The sequence below is a fragment of the Piliocolobus tephrosceles genome, chromosome 6, assembly GCF_002776525.5.
Source record: "Piliocolobus tephrosceles isolate RC106 chromosome 6, ASM277652v3, whole genome shotgun sequence".
NCBI lineage: Eukaryota > Metazoa > Chordata > Mammalia > Primates > Cercopithecidae > Piliocolobus > Piliocolobus tephrosceles.
Window position 1 is genome coordinate 6,700,423 of NC_045439.1, and position 21,507 is coordinate 6,721,929.

Here is a 21,507-nt window from a genome sequence, read left to right on the forward strand (position 1 = left end):
TCGCCCAGGCTGGAGTGCAGTGGCCGGATATCAGCTCACTGCAAACTCCGCCTCCCGGGTTTAGGCCATTCTCCTGCCTCAGCCTCCCGAGTAGCTGGGACTACAGGCGCCCGCCACCTCACCCGGCTAGTTTTTTGTATTTTTTTAGTAGAGACGGAGTTTCACCGTGTTGGCCAGGATGGTCTCGATCTCCTGACCTCGTGATCCACCCATCTCAGCCTCCCAAAGTGCTGGGATTACAGGCTTGAGCCACCGCACCCGGCCAACAGCTACTTCATTCAGGAATGATAAGTTGGTTCTCCTGATTAATAAGTAGCTCTTATGAAGCTCCTATTTTGTTAGAACTCTGTAGGTCTCTAACATATGGTCAATTTTGTTACATTAAGTTTTCAAAAGTAACAGTAAAACTTTTTTTTTTTTTTGAGACGGAGTCTCGCTCTGTTGCCCAGACTGGAGTGCAGTGGCGCCATCTTGGCTCACTGCAAGTTCCACCTCCCGGGTTCACGCCATTCTCCTGCCTCAGCCTCCCAAGTAGCTGGGACTACAGGCACCCACCACCATGCCTGGCTAATTTTTGTGTTTTTAGTAGAGACGGGGTTTCACCGTGTTAGCCAGGATGGTCTTGAACTCCTGACCTCGTGATCCGCCTGCCTCGGCCTCCCAAAGTGCTGGGATTACAGGCATGAGTCACCGCGCCTGGCCTAAAACATTTTGTTTTTTAAAAGCTTAAGAGGACTTAAGTTTTATGAATTTCTACAGTTAACATCAAGCATTGACTGATAACTTCATGTGAGACGTAATCAGTGAATAAAGGATACACCCATTCCAGCTTGAGTCTCTTGGTTGGAAGTTCTACTTTTGCTTCCAAGCTATAAGAATCCACTTGATCTTTGGGCATGTACATGGTGACAGGACGTCCACGAAGAAACATTTTTACATAGCCTTCTTCTACAAAAAGAACAAAGATGTCAGTAAGATACCTCAGTGCCCAGCACACCTGAAAACAAATGCTTTATCCTCTCTAGCCTTTCAGTGTAAAAGAGAAACTTTCACCCTTCCGTCATTTCTAATTGATATCCTAGGGAAAAAAGTAACATAGAAGTAAACAGTTTGAAACACAAGTTTGCATCTTGTTTGCTTTTGATATTCTGTTTACTTAAGTACATGAGATACCTATGAAATTGTAAAAGGCAGGAAGGAACTTGGTTCCAACAATGATTTTCCATGAGATTTTACTGCTTACACTTTCTTTTATCATCAGGAGGGGAAAAAATACCACCCCCAAACTTCAACTAACACAAGAAATCCACGTAAAGTTTTTGAGTTCAGTGTATACACAATCTCAATATCCAAATTCACAAATATTTGTCAGTATTTAAATGGATTTGTTATATTGCAATGTAAAAATATATCTTCATGTATTTTTTTTTTTTTTTTTTGAGACGGAGTCTCACTCTGTCGCCCAGGCTGGAGTGCAGCGGCGCAATCTCGGCTCACTGCAAGCTCCGCCTCCCGGGTTCACGCCATTCTCCTGCCTCAGCCTCCTGAGTAGCTGGGACTACAGGCGCCCACCACTGCGCATGGTTAATTTTTTGTATTTTTAGTAGAGACGGGGTTTCACCGTGGTCTCGATCTCCTGACCTTGTGATCCGCCCGCCTCGGCCTCCCAAAGTGCTGGGATTACAGGCGTGAGCCACCGCGCCCGGCCTATGTATCTTTTAATTGAGCAATTCTTTCAAGTGTAAAGAACACAAAATCAGCAGAAGTGCATGCTAGGATGCAATGCAAAAAGGAAAATGCTCATAGAAAATCTAGAAATGGAAAACAAAAGAACAAAAGACCCATTAGAGAAATCTGGATGCAAAACTCTCTAGAACGAACATTTCTATAATAAGATAACTTTTAATATTTCAATAAATTTTAGGGACAAAAGTAAGTATCAATAAGGTATCGACACAGGGTAACTCCTAGACCTTAAAAAGAACATCTTGGGGTGTTCTGACTGGAGTTCTCAGGATATGATAAGGGCAAAGTAAATGTCTTGTGAGCTCTGCTCCTGGTGAATTCCACTCAGATTCAGAACTCGCTGAATTCTGAAATTTCACTGCAGATTAAAGGACGTGGTCTTAATGGTATATAAATTGGGCAGTTGGAACCAGGGATACCTGTACACAACTCAACAGAAAGAGCATCCCCAGGGAGGAAATTGGCGAGGAACAGTTAGGAAATAATTATAGTACAAATTAGTTTTATAAGTCTTATTCTCAAGGATTTTCAAACAATGCCACATGCAATATTACTTAGAAATCAAGAGGGCACCCCAGTTTCATGTTATTGTGTGCATGCGCTTCAGGTCTTAAATGCATGCATGTGACACACTCTTCACACTGCATATTAAGACTGACGTTGAGTGAGAGTCATGAACGCCGATCATCCCTGCCTATGTGTGCCAGCCACTGCGTCCCATGGATCCTCCCCTTACAATATCTCCCATGCTGGTGCCAATTTCCCCAGGTGCACTGGGGCCCCATCACCACAGGCTCTCTTATGGCTCTCCTGGGTCAGTTTACACACTGCTGCCAAACCCACCAAGGCCCAACCAGGTTTTATGGAGCCCTTTCTCCATGTAAATTTCTTCACCTGCTCTCTTCCTTGCTGGATCCAGCAGGTCTAAATGCCCTCCTGGGTTCTCATTGCACAGGATCTCATCTACCGCAGCCACCCACAGGGATTCTCCTCTGGGGCCAGGCGTGTCTCTTCGCAACCCCCTATACCCTGTTCTGTCTGTGCCACCGCTCAGGCTGTCCTCCTCTGATGCTTCTTCCCTTCCTTAACCCTCACCCAAATATAAGCTCATCAGGGGCTGTCTGGCTACCACAACCAAAGAATCTAAAAGCACCCAAAAGATTGACATTCTTGAAAAGAGGGGCAGGAGACCGGAGTTGACAGCTAAATGAAAAGGGATTCTAGCAACTCTCTTTGTAAGAGAATCAATCCTGCCAGAAAGCTCGCAGAATGTAGGTTAGGAATAAAGACAATATAATGCTATTTCCACAACACATAAAAAAGCACACCATGGATGTATATAACCAATGTCTATGAAATATCCACCTGAGTCTCTCACAGACATGTGATGATTAAGAATCCTTAGGACTGAGCTTACTTACTGCACAATTTTAACTTACTGAATTAGGCAAAAAAAGCACTGAAGTTGGCCTTGGCACTGTTTTGTACTGGTGATTCAGACAGGCTACATATAAAATCAAAATGCAGCCAGGGAAAGCAGTGTTTGTTCCAGGCAGGTTAGGATAACAGCACACACGCCATCAAACCCAAAGGCGCTAGTGGGAAGAGGCCAGCAGCAGTGCATGGTACCAAGTCAAACAGTGGGACATCCAGGGGTGGCCCTATAGCTCTCTTAAGGTTTACATAGATGAAAAAAAAATTCCTGCAATCAGCCAATAACCAATTGGGATCCAAATTACAGCCACTTATTAAAGCCCATCCAAGTAAATGCTCAGGGATGCATTTAACTTAAAATGAATCGAAGTGGTTTGCAACACAAAAACATTTTCATACAAGGAGAGCATCTGTTTGCCTGTATGAAAAAGGTTTCTGTAGCCTGGGTAACAGCTTTGCTCAGAGAGCTATGAGGTTTCAGAAATGCTGCCTACCTTTGCAGTGTGTCACCCGGCGTTTCCCTTGTGATTTCGGAGACAGAGACAGAAGGGCTAGACAAAGAGACGGTGGAGTACTGCAAGTGTGGCTGGCCTGCCTGCCCAGAGCCCGGAGCCCTCACTAGCCCACAGGCCAACACCTGACCTGCCCCCCAATCTTAAAATCTGGACACAGTTCAGGGATCCTGACAAGTGCGCTCACGATGTGACCCTGCGAGCTTACAGCAATTACATTTTCAGTGAGTAGTTTCATGCTTCCTGAAAATGAAATGAACACTAAAGCACATGCTGATAAATACAACACTTTGACTTTTATGTTTTAATTCTGAACTTAGGAAAAAAACTAGAACAATGACAATTAAATGAATGTATTTAATCAATTACGTACTTGTCCTTTTTTTTTGCATTTTAAATGCATTTCTAAATAAGGTTAAGATGCTGTACAACAGCATCTACCTTATTACAAAAGGTGTTAAAAAAGATATATGGAAAGATATACATGAACTATTAGTTTGCAGTTTAGGAGATCATAGGCAGAAAAAGAAAAGCTACTTTTAGACAGTTATGTAATTTGATGCATAAGAAACTTTCCCCTAAGAGAAATGCAAATGTTGATAACAGAATCCAGTTAGTAAGGAAGGAATAACCAAGGCAACAGACACCTTTTAATCTAGAAATTCCATCATGGCATGGGTGGTGGCATTCCACTCTCCTCCTTATTGGCATGTCTTATATTGGTTTTGGAGAGGGTAGGTGAAGGGTTTGCCCTTTACGACTGTTTAAAGGCAGTCTTGCTGTCACTAGCTGAGCCATTCAACCCCCACGAACAAAGCTGACAGCACTCCATCTGATCTGCACAAACCAAAGCTCCTGCGTGTTCCCAGGCTGGCCCCTGCAGCTGGCTACTTCTTTTCTGTCCCTTGAGTTCTGAGGAAACGAGTGAGGGGTTCCCATACAAAAATTAAATCAGACTTACCTGCACTGAATACAGGCTCCTTGGGTTTGCTGTGAAAATAAACCAAAACCAGTTTTTAAAGAGCACTGTGGGTGTTTAATCTCGTTCACTTCAGACCCCACAGCCGCGGCTGCAGTAGTCTGCCACACAAACACTGCGTAAGGTATACACGTTGATAAGAAAAACACAACCAACTTCACTGCAAAAAGGAACACACATAAACAATCATAAACAATCTCATAGGGGCAAGAGACTGCAATCCTAACTTTATCACCAAACTTGGGCTTTTTATGAGTGCAAATAAGTGTTTCGGGGAGGAAAAAATGTGGCTAATCAAGATGGGAATGACCCTGTCTAAATGCGTAAAAAGGGTTGCTTTTATTCCCCACACTCTTCTGACAGATTATTTAAAGAACTTATTTAAAACTAGCACATTCCTGACAAAAGATCTTTTGGTGAGGCTTTTTAGAGCACACCTCCTAAGCGGATTGCTGTTCTAGGAAGACAAGTAGGTGAGCATGAGGTAGAAAGAGGAGGGGGGAACACCAGGGTGTGGTGCCCTCCAACTCAGACATCTCTCGGGAGAGGTGGGGACACCCCTGCTGACTTCAGTAACTCTGGGCACCCCCCATGAGCAGGTGAGGCCACCCCATGGCAGTGCTTGGGAAACCAAACTCAGGAATCATTCAAGGACAGACAGCTGCAGACAGACTAGACATCCCTAGGAGCAAGCACCCCATAGGAGAAACTTCCAAGAGTGGTCCCTGGGGGCAGAAGGAGAGGCGGCCGCCACTGCAGACCCACTACTTCCTGCCAGGGGCACTCCTCCCATGACACCATCTTTGGGGAGATGACACCATCTCCATTCCAGACAGGGACAGGGAGACCCAGGGAGCTCAGGGAGGGGGGTGACCCCTTGATCTCAACTTTGACTCCAAAGTTCATGCTTCGCACCACTTAGCTTCCCTGACTTCCACCTGCTTTAAGATACAGAGCGAGACACAGGAAGTAAACGGACGTCAAGGGGCGCACTGCTTTTACCATAGTGCCTTAAATGCTGCTAGGAGCACATATGCATTGTGTGTGTGTGTGTGTGTGTGTGTGTGTGTGTGTGTATTTAAAACAAAAACTTGAGCAGATATATTCCTAATATTACTCCTCAATTTTTGACTTGAAACACAATGAAAAACACCAGGAATAAAAACTATCCTTAATCTCATGATGTAGTAAATAATATTGTATATTAATATTCTTGATTTCCAGACAACTTCATGTAGCACACAGAGTGGGGCAGGGGAGCCTACTACTTTCCTGATGCTTTAGAAGTGGTTTACTTTGTTCAAACGTGTTTTAAGTAGTTTTATAAGCTATAGGCTTAGCTTCCTACACTCTAAACTATGGTCATTGAAAATACTACTATAACGGCATGGCACAGTCTTTGAACCTAAAAGCCTGGGTCTTACATTGGCCTACAAGGCCCTGTCCAATCTCCACCTAACCCCTGTATTCTTCCGAGCTCATCTCCCTTCACTATATTCCCTGCTGTTCTGGGAACCTGGTCCAGCAGGCTCCGTGTCAGGCGCTGGCTCACGGTCCCTCCTGGACCATCCTCCCCGAAGTCAGCCACTCTCGGGCCACCGCTTTAGCCGTGTGTATGGCTTCACGTTCCCTGCTCCATACTGAAACTCTCCTCAGGCCCTGCTCGCCACACCCCCCGCCCCCCTGCTTTATTTTTCTCTACAGCACTTATTTGCCCCCTGACTTCATTTTGTTTCTCCCACCAGGAGGCAATGCCACAGGGGCAGGGATCTTTCTGTTCATGACTATTCCCAGGGCCTTGGACAACAGACAGCGGCTGCCCTGGTGTGAGGCCTGGAGCTCCTGTGGAATTCCTCTTGGTTCTCTGTCTTCAGTCTTCAGCAGGCCCCAAGGATCTGTGCCTGGTGGGTGGTGGTGGGGTCTGCTCTCTGCCATCCTGCCTCTCCCTGGGGCACAGACAGCTGCTGCTTGGAGCCTGGTCTGGGGCTTGGTGTGCAGATGGAGTTTCTCTCCGTCCTCCAGGTCCCCAGACCTCACTAAACACCCACCCCTCAAAGGACTCTCTCTCAGCTTTCCTCATCCTTCCTTCCGGGGTGGCCAGCTGCTCCCTGGCCCTTAGTTCAAGGCCCTGAGTGTGGAGAACGTCTCTCGGCTTTCCTCTTGGCATGCCTCTGCCTCAGTTGGTCTCTCTCAGCCGCCTGTCCGGCTCCCAGTCCACCATGCACACTCACTGAGGTCCGGGGAAAAGCGGAGTGCATGTGACCAGGGGGAAGGTTCCTGTGTGCCGGAGCCCCTGAGGACTCTGAACTCTCCTGCCAGTCCACACTCAGCCTTTCCCAATTCTACAGCTCCTGGTGTTTTCCTACTCCCATCTATGAGGGCTCCCCTTTTCTTCCCGCCGCTCTGCCAAAGACAAAAGCAGCCATGGGGCCTGTCCCTCCACTTTTCAAGAACATTTCAGTTCATTATACTACTTTCTGTCCTCAGCTCCATGGTGGGCTTACACTAGCTATGATACTGTAGATACCTGAATTGTTCTCATTTTTAGGGTGGGAGTGACATTCTTGTCATTTTCTGTGTGCTAAGCAGAAGCAGAAGAAATCTTAACTCCAAATTTCACATATATTATTAGATTTACAGGCAGAAGGAGGTGAGAACAGAAGGAAAGCTAAGACAAAAGACTATGAGGCAAATCTAATTACAGAAACATAATCAAAGGGAAGCCAGGTATGGAATCAAAAGATAGGAAAACTTATTTTTTTTATCATGACTTTGATCACAAAAGTAGAATGATGCAAAAGCTATGAACACAGAAATGAGAAATTCAGAACTTGCCCTAGAGACAGAAAAAAGCAATTATGAACTATGTTCTTCCTACAAAGAGAAAATCTGCAGGGGAATCTGAACTCTCCATACAGGGAAGCTCATGGACCTTTGACACTGAAGAACTGTAAGAGGAAGAATGAAAGATTTCTATTAACAGATTAGATAGCAGAAATGTTAACAACTAAAGTCATTGAGAGAGGTATCAGATGGTACTAAAATGCTTACATTTCTTTAAATCATGCTCCAAACAATGTATCACTGTGGTACGCTGTATTTAGAAAATATACTACTGCTATGTTTTATTATTTTAGAAAGTTGAGTTTTTGTTGGAAAAACCCAGCATATTTGCTTTAGAACCCATTACTCCTGCCAATGCACCACTACCTGTCCTAAAAGGCAAGCCTGGGAGGAGGTAATTTCACTCATGCATGCAAATCTTAGAATATAAACCCATAAAATGATGACGAATCTTCTGAACAACTGATAGAAAGGCAAACTCACAGATGTGCAGTGATAACCAGAAGAGAACATTAAAGCCACTGTGGCCTCTCAACAAAGTCTGTTGACGGGAGTCATGTGCAGAAAGTGCATTTTCCAGAACGCACAGCCACTTGAATTGAGAGTGGGTCCTTCAGACTCAGCACTATTTGAAACCCGCTTGGGCGGTGAATTCACTTGGAGTGGGAGATGATCGCTTCTCAAGGTGTTATGTAATTCATCTCTGATTCCCCATTTCTTGATGTGAGCTCGATGGAAAAAATTAAGTGGGTGACTTAACATCCCGTCAACAGCTGGGGTGTGGCTCCATGGTGGGGGGTGTGTGTCCGTGGGGAAGAATGCCCAGGCCTGTCCTAGGAAGGGTGAAGGAGCACCAGATGCAGAATGAGGCTTCATTCATCCCTCGCCCAGTGTGGAGTCAATCAAGATGTCCTGCACCTGCCTCTGAAGCCAATGACAGATCTAAGCCCAGAGGGGAGAAAGGATTTCCCCTCTGGTGAACAAACTCTCAGCGCTTGGCTATTCTGGTGTTAAGTTGTGGCCAATGTCTCCAAGATGAACTCCAGTGCAGTTCTTACTGCTTATAAGGAGATGTGCTGAAAGAGCTTGGCTGTATGCTCCCTTGAGCTGCATGGTTCAAGAGCTGATGTAAGATATAAGCAGTCATGGGGACTCACGGAGGATGAGGTACACTTGAATCTTCACCACACCAGCAGCTGTATGGGGAGATGGCAGGAGAACACCAGACATCTGCCCCAAGGAAAAACTCCTGCCCTGAGCTGGGAGGCTTACACCAAGACAGCAGTGCAGTCAACACCGCAGAGACAGCTGCAAACACGTATGTCAAAATTCAAATCCTTGAATGTGCTCACTATGGACTTGGGGCACAAGGATGGTCTGAGTGGTTGCTTTTTACTCATCTGATAAAGCTCCTATTTGCTGCACCGTAGACTGGTATTTACAAGGAGAGTCCAGTGGACAATGTGTCCAGGCTGCAACTCAACAGATATTCACTGTGCCTCTCCTCTGTGGGCAACTGCTCTTAGATCGTTCATCTACATTAACTAACCTAACCCCATGTTCCTGAAAGGGGGCTCTGGGGTCAGATCCTGCAGGTCTTTTGACACGTGGTGACATGTGTAAAATTCCTGGGCAAGTACGATCAGAGTGGAACTAATAGGAGCCACATGCTGTTTGAGCAGAGATACTTGCTTTTGAAAATGATTAATAAGACTTGATAGAGAAAGAATCCATTCCAAAGTTAAACATGCGATTTCTCTAAAATTTATTCATCCAGAACAACTTTGGCTCTTGGAATAACATGACTTCTTTTTATTTTTTGAGACAGGATCTGGCTCTGTCACACAGGCTGGAGTGCAGTGGTATGATCTCGGCTCACTGCAACCTCTGCCTCCTGGGCTCAAGCCATCCTCTCACCTCAGCCTCCCAAGTATCTGGGACTACAGGCGTATGCCACCAAACCCGGCTAATGTTTAGATTTTTTCTGTAGAGACGGGGTTCCACCGTGTTTCCAGGCTGGTGTCAAACTCCCAGGCTCAAATGATCTGCCTGCCTTGGCCTCCCAAAGTGCTGGGATTCCAGGTGTGAGACACTGGGCTCAGCCACGTGATTGTTTTTAAAAACGACTTCACGTGATGAAATAAAGTTCCTGCTGGAAGCCAGAATACTCTACCATGGAAATAATGACTCTATAAAAATTGTCCTTAAGCAGCTTTTTATTAGAAATAGGGTCATTTAAGAACCATCTATTCAAAATGTTTAAAAGTTGCTGGAGACTTTACTGGCGACAAAAGTGACTGCTTCATAGACATTTCCAACCAATACTTCCAGCTTAACATGGTGGAAGGAGAACACATTTTGAGGCCAGCTGGATCTGTGCTCTAGGGCTTGGGTGAGGGGCTTCACCTCTACCAACTTAATATCCTTAATCTAAAAATCGGAATAAAACCACTGTGAGGAACAGGTTATTGGCACGATTAAATAAGATGTGTTACAATGCATCCAACATGTGTTATTAATTAATATGGCTTCCCTCTTCCTCCTCCTTTCACTGCAAAAATCTTTGTATTTCCAGACTCCTCACCTACCAGTCTCAAAACTAAAACAATACGAAGAATATTAGCATTTATTATTTTGAAATTTATTAAAACATAAATGACCCCATGGCTTGAAGAGTGAAACATTTTTTTCAGTAAAAAGATGCTTAAGTCTCTTATCTTCCAGTGTAAAATGTAGTGTTAAAATTGTCTACCCATAGGTGGTGCTGTTTACATAGTTCTTGAACAGCTGTGGCTTTGAAGTGAAATGCAGTCACGGGCCAGCCACAGGGGTGTTTCTGTCAATGATGGACCACAGAGATGTCCATGGTCCCACAAAATTATAATACTGTATTTTTACAGTATCTTTTCTATGTTTAGATACACCAATATTTAACACTGTGTTACCACTGCCTGCAGTATTCCCTACAGTCACGTGCTGTACAGGTCTGTAGCCCAGGAGCAGCAGGCTAGACCATCAGGATGGACCATGACGTTTTCTGTAAACACACATGCTATGATGTTCACACAACGAGGAAATACCTAACAATGCGTTTCTCAGAAAGTGCCTGTCATTAAGCGATGCCTGGCCATACACAATATCCTTCCATCCATTCAACAAAGTTATTGAGCACTCATGTTCGCCAGGCACTGTGCAAAGTCTAGAAAATGGCACGGCCTGGGCCCCCAGAGCCTAAGGGAGGGCAAGGGGTGTGTGCAGTGTGGTGGAGGGAGGAGAGCTACAGAGCCACAGAGAAAGTTAACAGGCAGTTACAACACCATCTGAAAAGCACTGCTCTCAGAATAGAGGGCCGGGGGAGGCTCCCAGAAAAAAGAGGATCCTGAGTTGGGTCTTGAAGGATGAGCTGGAGTTCATCAAACACAGTCACCTTCCCTACTCCTACCCCCAGTTCCAGATACATCCACCTGTCACTTGAGAGAGGGGAAAACCCCTCCCCCTCCTAAGTGCTAGAAGGTGTTTGCCTCAGAACAATTCATTAAGCTATGAATTTGCTCGTGTGATTTTCTGCATCTGTGCTTTATTTTACGATAAAGTAAAAAGAATTTTCTAAATATGCTATCTTCTTACTTAGGTCGGCATTTCTTTAATTAGGTCTGGGCTTGATTGCCTATTCATGCGTTAAAAGCCACTGGTATTTCCTTCTCAGTGAGCGCCTGTGCAGACCCTTCACCATTTTTCTATTCCGTGGATTATCTTGTTCTCCCATTTGTGAGTCCTTTGTGAATTAAGCAAAGTGGCCCTGCAGGCATTGTGCCACTGACATTTGTTAGGAGAACGAGTCTTTCTGTGCTGCTCCTTCCCACTCCCTGCCATGCCTTGGACTACGTTCTGTACACAGCAGGTGCTCCATAAGTCCAGAGAGCAGTGGAACTGAAAGAGCAAGGTGAGAACAATTTTCAGAATTTCTGATTCCTCACTTTTCAGGCTGAGATAAAGGCAGAAACAAGAGCTGGGGAATTCCAAGACATCCCCAAGAAAAAAGGCCCTGCATGCAGGGGAGTGGGAGGGACACAAGTGTGCCGGCCTCAACTCCAATAAATAGTCGGGGATGCAGACGTGGCACTCACAGCTGCCACTGTGACCAGCTGACCGCAGACCAGCTCTGCACTGAGGCTCCTATGCATAAGATCTTAGGCACCCTGTGAGGCAGGTACCACTTTTACTGCTACTGAGGAAAACCCCAAAGAGATTAAGTCACTTGTTCACAATGACAAAGCAAAGTGGCAGAGTTGGGATTAACACTTGGTTGTGGCAATAAAGGCCCATCATTTTAACCTTCTTTTGTTATAGTCATCAGGGCAAGAAGATTCATTCGATAAATGCTTGTGGAGCACCTATTGTGTGCTGGGCATTGTTCTAGATGGCGGCCTGGTCTGAGTGGATTAGTGAAACTTGTTCGGTACTTACATGTCCAACTAAAGTACTTCGGGCTGGAAACACGATGAACCACATCTAAAATAACACTGCAAGAGTGTATTTATTCACATAAAGACATGTCACACAGCAAATGAAGAAGGGATCACAAAATAGGCACAAGAATGGCATTTACGTCAAAATTACACACTACACTCATAGAGCACCCTGCAAATAAAAGTCCATGTGGAAATGTAATGACTGTTGGCTGTGAGTTCGCTGAGTGGTGAGACTGCAGGTGATTTTCGTTTCTTCCTTCTTGTGCATCTAGTTTTTTTTTTTTTTTTTTTGAGAAAGGGTCTTACTCCCATTGCCCAGTCTGGAGTACAGTGGTACGATCACAGCTCGCTGTAGTCTCAACCTCCCAGGCTCGAGCAATCCTCCCACCTCAGCCTCTCAAATAGGTGGGACTACAGGTATGCACCACCATGCCCAGCTAATTTTTGTATTTTTTTGTAGAGATGGGGTCTTGCCATGTTGTCCAGGCTGGTCTTGAACTCCCGGGCTCCAGCGATCCACCCGCCTCAGCCTCCCAAAGTGCTAGGATTATAGGAGTAGGCCACCACGCCCGGCCTAGATTTTCTAAAACAAGTTACTTGTATAATAAATAGATGGCCTCAAAGAAGGAAAAAATCTTGCTGGGGAAAAGTGAGCAATGTGTTGGAGAGGCATGGGTGTCAGGGCACAAGAGGGAATGAGGAGCTGGTGGATGAAGGGCCCGGAGCCGCAGCCAAGGAGTAATGTTGAGCTGACGGCAGCAGTGAGCAGCGGTGATGCCATCGTAAAGGAAAAACAACTTTGCGCCCTGAAGAACTCTGAGGTGAAATAGTCCGAAGACAATTTTACCACATGCTAGAGCTTTAGAGAGGACAGGCACTCAAGGTGTCCAGCCCAGGGGTTCTCGACTTGACAGCTGTGATACGGGGCTGTCTGATCCTGGGGTTGAGGGGGCACAACACAAAAGGGCACCACACCTAACATGTCAACGTCTTCACTATGTTGAAGTGTTTTTTTTTTTCATGTTTGTTGACTCCAAAGATAAGCAGTTTATATCACACTTGTCCAACCCACAGCCCAGAGGCCACATGCGGCCCAGGACGACTTTGAATGTGGCCCAACACACATTCGTAAACTTTCTTAAAACATGAGATGTTTTTGGCAATTTTTTTTTTTTTTTTGGCTCATCAGCTATCAATAGTGTTCGTGTATTTTATGTGTGGCCCAAGACAATTCTTTCAATCTGGGGAAGCCGAAAGTCCAGGGACGCCGAAGTCCAGGGACACCCCTGATTTATACGTATGTGACAGCAAAGTTTCTAGCACGTGACTAAAACATCCTTACTCTAACAAAATCAACTCATTTCAACGACTTCTCAGTAAGCTGAAATAGCGTCTTGCTTATAAAGTTCACATAGCTCATTCCCCTAAGACTTAACAAAAGGGGAACCAGTTTGATAATTGAAATGCTTTATCAATCTAGCAACATCTAACATGAACTGTGCTTCTAAATAAGCAGCCAATTTTCTATCGGGGATAAAATACTTTTTTAATTGAAAAGTATCTCTATCAGATTAGTTTACTGGCTACATTTTACAAGCCTTCCATCACAATGTTATTGCCAATTCCCTATTTAAATGTAGTATTTCATGATGACATGAATCACTATGTAATTAATATTTATTTATCATCAATAGTACATAAAGTAAAATATTACCATATATTGCTTTTGTTTATAATAGAGGTTTTGTTGATGCAAAGATTAAATGCTGTTAAATTTTGTGGCTTGTTACAAAGTATTTGAAAAAGTTAAACATTCTAAGATAAAGGTCTTCCTTATCACAAGAAAGACTCCAATCTAGTGACCGTTTGTAAAGAAAATGAGCCATGGGATCAAGAAGACTGAAACCATCATAAACAATACAGTTTTGGCTGGGCACGTGGCTCACGCCTGTAATCCCGGCACTTCGGGAGGCCGAGGAGGGTGGATCACGAGGTCAAGGGCTCAAGACCATCCTGGCCAACATGGTGAAACCTCGTCTCTACTAAAAATACAAAACTTAGCTGGGCATGGTGGTGTGCAGCTGTAGTCCCAGCTACTAAGGAGGCTGAGGCATGAGAATCGCATGAACCCAAGAGGCAGAGGTTGCAGCGACCCAAGATTGTGCTGCTGCACTCCAGCCTGGAGACAGAGTGAGACTCCATCTCAAAAAAAAAGAAAAAGAAAAAGAAAAAGAATATAGTTTTATGAAAGCAAAACATGTAATTACTTTAAAATAAAGTATCTTGGAAAAGGTTAATGTTTAGGACTTCACAAACACCATTATTTTGTGTTCAATAGTAAGATTTGTATAATTTATAGAGAATGGCTTTCTATCTACTGTAATTATTATTATTGAGAAATATATGTGCTGAGATGGAACTGTTTTTCTGAAGTAAAGGGAGCCTTTTTCTCATTTGCGCCTAAGTGCCATATGTGCTAACTACAGCTTTGCACATGGCGTGTGAGAAACTGTGAGCTTTATGGCTAATAATCTGTCACGGCTGCAAGTTAAAGCACTGCCTGTGTGAATGATTTGCTTCTACAAAGCAGCACAGGGTGGAAGCCATCCCTATGACGTCAGCACTCTCACTCTCAGTCACGTGCACCCTAACGAGCCTTCCTGAGTGGAAGAGAAGGGGGCTCCGGAACAGCGGGCAGGCCGGGATCGCACGCAGCCCACAGACCAGCTCCCGCCCGATGCCTTATTTAAGAACTGTGAGCATCACGAGGATTTACAATACTTTATCTCCCCTAACTATGTTAGACACAAGTGCAACGCGGATTGTGACAAAATCTAACACTTTCATCTCACAAATGAGGAAAATAAAAAGGGAGGGATTGTAGAAAATCTCACCGATTACTTTCCTCTGCTCCACACAAGCCTGTCTTTATAACAACCATCACAGCGATGACGACCATTTACTGAGTGCCAAGCCCTATGCTGGGTATTTTCCTACAAGTTAGTTCATTTATAAGATTCAAGGGAATTAGGTACAAAATCTCTAATTTGCACAGGAAAAAATTGATCTTGGAGACGTTAAGGCAGAACTGGATATACACCCAGACCTTTCTTTTACTGCAGAGCCTCTGCCCTTTCCACCATGTCTTGCTGCCTACAGGAACCCAACAAGGGCAATCTTTTAAATCACAGGACAGCCTGCAGGAACAATGGACACGTCGAGTTGAACGATGGGGAAGAGGCATGCCATCTTGAGTCCACTGAATGCAGTCATGTTTGAAAACAGAAATTACGTGGGGGCCACCTCCCTCCTCCTTTCCTTCCCCGTGTCCCATCCTCGAGAGTGGCGTTTCTCAGCCAGACTCCAGCTCTGCTTTGGTGCTAGGGTCAAAGCAGCCTAAGCATGGGGCTGCACAGGTGGGAATACAGAGAAAGAAAGGCGGGAAGGGGTCGCGCAGCCACTGAACTACCAGCTCGACCTTCACTTCTACCGCATCTTAGCTGCTTGTTTGTGAGTTACCGCAGCTCTTACTCCTATGCGTCCCTGTCAGGAACAGCAATAGGCTAAGAGGAGACAGTGACTGTCTCTGAAACCCCTTCGGTGCACCATGCACGAAACTCAGCCAGTTCTGTGCTCTGCTCGCCTCAACCACCCCTGGGTTCTAACGAGACAAAGAATTTCTTTTTAAATGGACATGTTTAGTTGCCTGAACTAGTTTGGGAACATGATTAGTAAATTTTCCCAGTCCCTCATTTCCAAATCAAAATTTCCTACTGTGGCGGTTTTCAAAAATCTCTTTGTAAATATCTTCTATGGAAATATTTACCCAGCACATTTACCAAAGCCGTAGGATTTTAAAGATAAAACGGATCTGGAGTTTACACAATGCAGATTCTTTTTGGAAATTCTTAATAAAAATCAGATGTGCAGAGGAGGAGCCAAGTCTCTCAGAACTGCCAAGATCTAGACATTTCAGGTCAACTTCCAAGCTTACCCTGAATTCAAAGCAGCTTTGGGCTGCGCTGCACCTCCCACTAACTCACACTCTGTTGCCATTGTAACCACTTGGCCTCATTTCCAAGGTATTATCACCCCATTAGCATAATCTTCTGATAAGAAGTACTAATAGTCTAAATGAGAAGAAGACAGAACCCATGTTAATGGTTTTTTAAATTGTTAATTGACCGTGGACCTGACCTGCTATAGATATGAGAAGTGTCTCTATGTTTTCTACAACAGACATCTTTTAGGAATAAAACTGAAAAAGAGTTTAAGCTTCCTTTATAGGACTGAATCACCATGGATTTACAAACTTGGAATTTTTACAGCCTGTGGGTTGGAGTCGATTGCTTTATGACTAAGCCTTCTCCTGACATGAACATTTGGGGGAAAAAAACACATGCTTAGCCTCTGAAGCTGAAATTCCTTCCTAAGCTTTACTAAACAGAGAGAATAAAATTAAAGTACAGTGTTTAAAAAGTGAGAACAAAGTACAATGTTAGGTAAAAATACATAGAGAAACTGGATTTTCTTTACAGAGTACATTATATAGATATAAATATATTATATAGACACAAAACAAGCTGCTAAAATGCCAAAAAGCAGCATTCAGGAATAAAATGTTAGTATGTTTCACCAATACTTACCATAATCCATTACAAACTAACCTCATAGAAAAATTCAAAATTTGGAGTCCATGTATTTCACGAAACCATTAAGAAAAATGGTTCACATTTCTGGTGTTAGCATCAATATTAAACATAGCCTCTGATAAATCATAAAATTACAACTTTTCAGCCACTCTGTCTCAGAAAATACTGCTGAGAAACTTAAAGCAGTCCATTAAAATGAACTTTAAAAGGTCAGGAGAGTGTACTAGAAATAGAAGGTGCTCACATAGAAATTCAGAATGGCTTCCCCAGTTCCAGGTACTTGGTACTAAGAAATTCTCAGGAACTACTTATGTCTACATGAGAGTGCTGGGAATCTGAGTGACAGTTTTTCTACCTGCACAGTAGTTTGTGTGAACTGTGCCTGGCAGCTGCCCTCAAATGGCTGTTTGATTAGTGCCTGCAAATATCTGAGGAGAAGGCCTTCTTCTCCAAGAGTGCTCCTAGCTTGATGGAATATGAGGGGATCTTCTGACTCCTCTCTGGGGACAAGCGGTGCTAAAATATCTGAACAGCAGGAACGAAGAGATAAGACGTCCTTACCTTTCACTGTTCTTTTTGCCACTAGAAGAGCTGCTGGTAGAGCCTGTGCGATTCCGGTTTCCTTTGGAATCCCCATTGCTTTCTCTTCGACCCCCAGGAGATACTCGTTCAGAAGAGCTGGTCCTCTTGATGTTACTAAGGGTGGAATGTAAGTGACAGTGAACTCCTTAATATCCTGATTTTATTTTATTGCGATGCATACAAATACATACATAGAACATCATCCTTCCACGTGGATATTCAACACAGGCCTAGCTACGGAGATCAAAAAGCTTTTCAGAGTGTCACATGGAATAACACCTCTGCTCTCTGCCTCTGTAACTGAGTCCACTAGTACAGTTCACAGTCATGGAGGAAACTGAGACATGAAGACTTCAACAGTACCGTGTAAGAGCACTCCAGGGCCTTCCAGGGTGGCAATCCTGCCCCTGAGCAGGCTTCACTCTCCAGGGATGTCCAATCTTTTGGTTTCTGTGGGCCACATTGGAAGAAGAATTGTCTTGGGCCACACATAAAATATACTAATGCTAACGATAGCTGATAAATTAAACACAAAAAAAATTTGCAAAAAAATAGAGTATTAAGAAAGTTTACAAATTTGTGTTGGGCCACATTCAAAGCCGTCCTGAGCTACACACGGCCCATGGGCCCGCAGGTTGGACAAGCTTGGTTTAGATGGTGGTGTGCAACCCAGGGGGATGGTGCCCCCAGGAGACAGCTGGCCATGTCTGGAGCCATCCTTCTGCTGCCACAGCGGGGAGGGACTGCTACTGGCATGTAGTGGGTGGAGGCCAGGGGTGCTGCTAAAAATCCTACGCAGCCCGGGATGGCCCCTCCACAAAGTATCTATCACCTGGCCCAGACGTCAACAGTGCTGATGCTGAAGAAATCTGGCCTAAAGGCACGCGTGGGACAAATGCTAACAGGATGCCACAGGTAGCGACAGAAATGTTCCACCCTATGCAAGATGCCTTCGTTTGGAGGTGGTGTCCATGTAAGTGGCCAACTTCGTTTGCAGGACAAGAGTGACTAGAGTGCTCGGAGGCCTGGGAAGGCAGCCTGGGGAAGGCCTCCCGAAGACTGCGAATTTCCAGGAAAGATCAAATGAACGGCTTGAATGTGTTGTTACGACACAGACGGAAAGAGCCTGCTCTAGGAGAGGGGATCTCCTATACACAGGGGATTCGTAGGCATGAGGGGTAAACCAGAGCCCAGGCACGGAGTGGAGGCCGATTGTCCCCCTCTCAGAGCACACTATGGACTGTTTGTGTCCCCCAAATTCATGTGTGGAAACCCTAACCCTCAATGTGAAGGAGTTAGGGGGTGGGGCCTTTGGGAGGTGATGAAGTCAGCAGGGTGGGGCCCTCATGAGTGAAATGAGTGTCCTAATGGAAGAGGCCCAGAGAGTGTCCTTTCCACCATGTGAGAAGATGGCCGCCTGCAACCTGGAAGACAGCCCTCCTCAGAACCCAACCACGCCGGTCCCCTTGGTCTCGGACTCCCAGCCTCCAGGATGGTGAGACATATATTTCTGCTGTTTATACGCTTCCCAGTCTATGGACTTTGTTACAGCAACCCAAACTCACTAAGACAGAGCACATAACTGTAGTATAGGTATCTCTGTATATATTTTATAATCTTCATCATTAGTCCACACATTTCTTGAGATCTTATCTCATTTATCATTTTCGCATGCTTTGCAGAGCCTCATACAAAAGTTTGGTAAACATTAAATGAAAGGATGAAATAAATGGAAGTATCACACACTGACCCTGTCACCAGAAGAGACACAAATTGCTTTAAGGCAGCACCTGCTCTGCAAGCAAAAAAGAAGGAGGGGAGGGGCGGGCGAGGGGCCAGGGCTCTGGGAACAGGCACAGACTTGGGTGGTTCTGGTCTTGACACTTGGAACTGGAGGTGTGGGTGGGTGAGAATACAAGCCTGCAACACCCGAGACAGCTCAGGACAGGCTTTGTCCATTTGGCGGGTGCTGAGCCACGGATGCAGAGGAAATCACTGAGGGAGGAAGTGACCAAGGACGGAAGAGCCCCGGGAAAACTAATGTTTAAAGACGTGGGCTGAGAAGCTACCGCAGGAGTCAGAGGTAGCAGCGACACCAGGAGAGAAGGAGTGGTGCGCAGAGGCTAGCGCAGGACGAGGTACGTGTGCTGGTGCTGCACAGAGGAGGGGGTGAGCTCCGGGAAGTGGGGAGTCTCAGGCGTCTCCAGTGGGCACAGCTTCAGTGAAGGGAACCAGATCTCAACAAGGAGCATGAAGGAACTGAGGAACTTAACACAGCCAACACCCCTGCTCCTGCACTGAAGCTCAATGTCCTCCCTCCCCATAAGGAAATGACAAGCCTCCCATCTAGGCAGTTCCTGCCTGGTGCTGGCTGCTCTCCTTCTTGGTAGCCAGTGACTCTCTCCTCTCTTCCTACCTTCCCCTCTCTGTCTCCTCTGTCTATACCCTCCTTAGCCCAACTTGCAGTCCTCCTTCCTTTGCAAATTCCAGTGGGTCAGTTAGTAATCTCCGAGCAGGTTTTTAAAAACCCTCACGGTATGTTGGCTTTGAAAAATCACCTCGCTCTCAGGGTGATTATCTGAATACACTTTCCACATAGTCTTTTTGGTAACTGGGGAACCCTTGAGTGGACAGTGCCAGAATCTTACAACTGCAATCAGCAGGGTGTGCCTTAAGGTCAAAATGTGCGTTTTTAGAATGCTCAATTTGGGGACAAGGAAATTACAGATTTTAAGAGAGCATTGCATTTCTGAAATTTGGGATTAAAGTGTAAAAATTACAGGAGCCTTTGTGCTTCAAGTTCAAGATGTTCCCATGACGACAAACACCAAGCAAATTTGACTTAGCAGGATTATTCTCCGCCCAGTCTTTAGTACAACCTCTGAAGCACACTTTGCCCTGACCAGCTGCCGGGGCCCTGGGAGACTTTGCAGCCGCAAGAAGAGCCCAGAGCTCGGCCTCTGGGGTGTCCTTGTGGGAGTTCATGGCAAGTTCACAGCAAGTTCGAGAACTGTATAAAACACCCTTAAAGAGCTGAAAAACCACAACTGTTCATCAACTACAGCAAACAATAACTGATTTTCTAACAATTAACATTCAACCTGGTGGCTGGAAGAGTTCATGGGGGTGCCAGTGCTGAAAACTGCAGCAGCAGCCACAGTTAACATTTGAGGAGTACTCTGGACTTCTACATATACTGTATTATTTAATTAAAACCTCACAAATCCCAGCAGCAGTATCATTATCCTCATTTTACAGATGAAGAACCAAATTCAGGAGTGTGAAGCAACTTGTCTGGGGTTACAGCAAGTGGTGGGGCTGGTGACTTCAACCCTGTGTTCTCTCTATTAGGCCCCTAATCACCACCACCTGCAATTTATGAATGTCAAAGTATACTAGTTTTGGAGGACCAGATGAGCATCTAAAAAAAACAAGAAATGTCAATGATTAATATAGTTACATGACTGACGACTTGATGAATGGTAGGCACTGGACAAGACCTTGGAGCTACTATGTTAAAACAGAGATGGAAACAGTGGAAGCAACAGCTATGGTGACAAAGCAAATCTAAGTTCCCCTCACCTTGGTGTCGATCTATTCAGTTTGCAAGCATTGAGAAGACTCACAGATCTGTTTAATCTACGTATAAGAGGCACAGAAACAAAGCAGAATAAACGTGAGTGCAATTAATAAAAGCGTGGAAAAATACTTTGATAAGCTTCAGTAAATTGCAGGACACACACATCAAAATTGAAAAACATTTTGGTTCACATATATAGATGTGGATATAATCCATCACAACTCTTCCAAGGTATTTGTCATTCCCATATTTGCATTAAAACTTTAAACTTTAAAAAAAAATCTTACTGTTGTCCCAGACGTAGAATAAAAAACAAGACATTTCCTTTTGAGAACCAACGGCTCTTGTGAATTAAAGAGGATTTACTAGGACTCAAAGTGAAGGACAGAAAATAAAGCTTAAAGACAAGACATTTGTGGTAACAAGGGCAGCCAGAGAGAGCAATACTGTACACTCACTGCAGGAAGCCTCCTCAAATAACCAGCAGGGAATATCAAAGAAGCTATGTTCCCTCTGGACGGCGAGTGGAAGATAATGCTCTTTATTTTGAAAGTGGTAGAAGTACTGGCTTGTGAGAGACTGTGCAATAACGCAGTACATTTTTTAGTGCTTAAGGCAAGTATTTTTGGTGTAGAAATGCATAGACATCACCATTACTTTGTTTTCCCTTCTGCTCTCTGCCCGCACACCCAAACCTGCAACCTTC

The 21,507-nt window shown here is 44.7% G+C and overlaps 1 protein-coding gene across 5 annotated transcripts in view; it reads right to left on the bottom strand.

Moving 5' to 3' along the window:
- Nucleotides 1-21,507, bottom strand: part of EML1 (EMAP like 1) — a 207,151-nt gene that overhangs the window by 48,191 nt on the left and 137,453 nt on the right. For 3 of the 5 annotated variants that reach the window (XM_031935739.1, XM_031935740.1, XM_023205610.2), the window contains exons 4-6: nt 17,201-17,335; nt 4,654-4,682; nt 819-948 (exon numbers count right to left, since the gene is read on the bottom strand). In XM_031935739.1, the coding sequence (XP_031791599.1) occupies nt 819-948; nt 4,654-4,682; nt 17,201-17,335 (294 nt within the window). Of the gene's footprint in view, nt 1-818; nt 949-4,653; nt 4,683-17,200; nt 17,336-20,803; nt 20,861-21,507 lie in introns of all 5 variants that reach the window. The other 2 variants (XM_023205609.2, XM_023205611.1) reach the window with 1 other exon arrangement.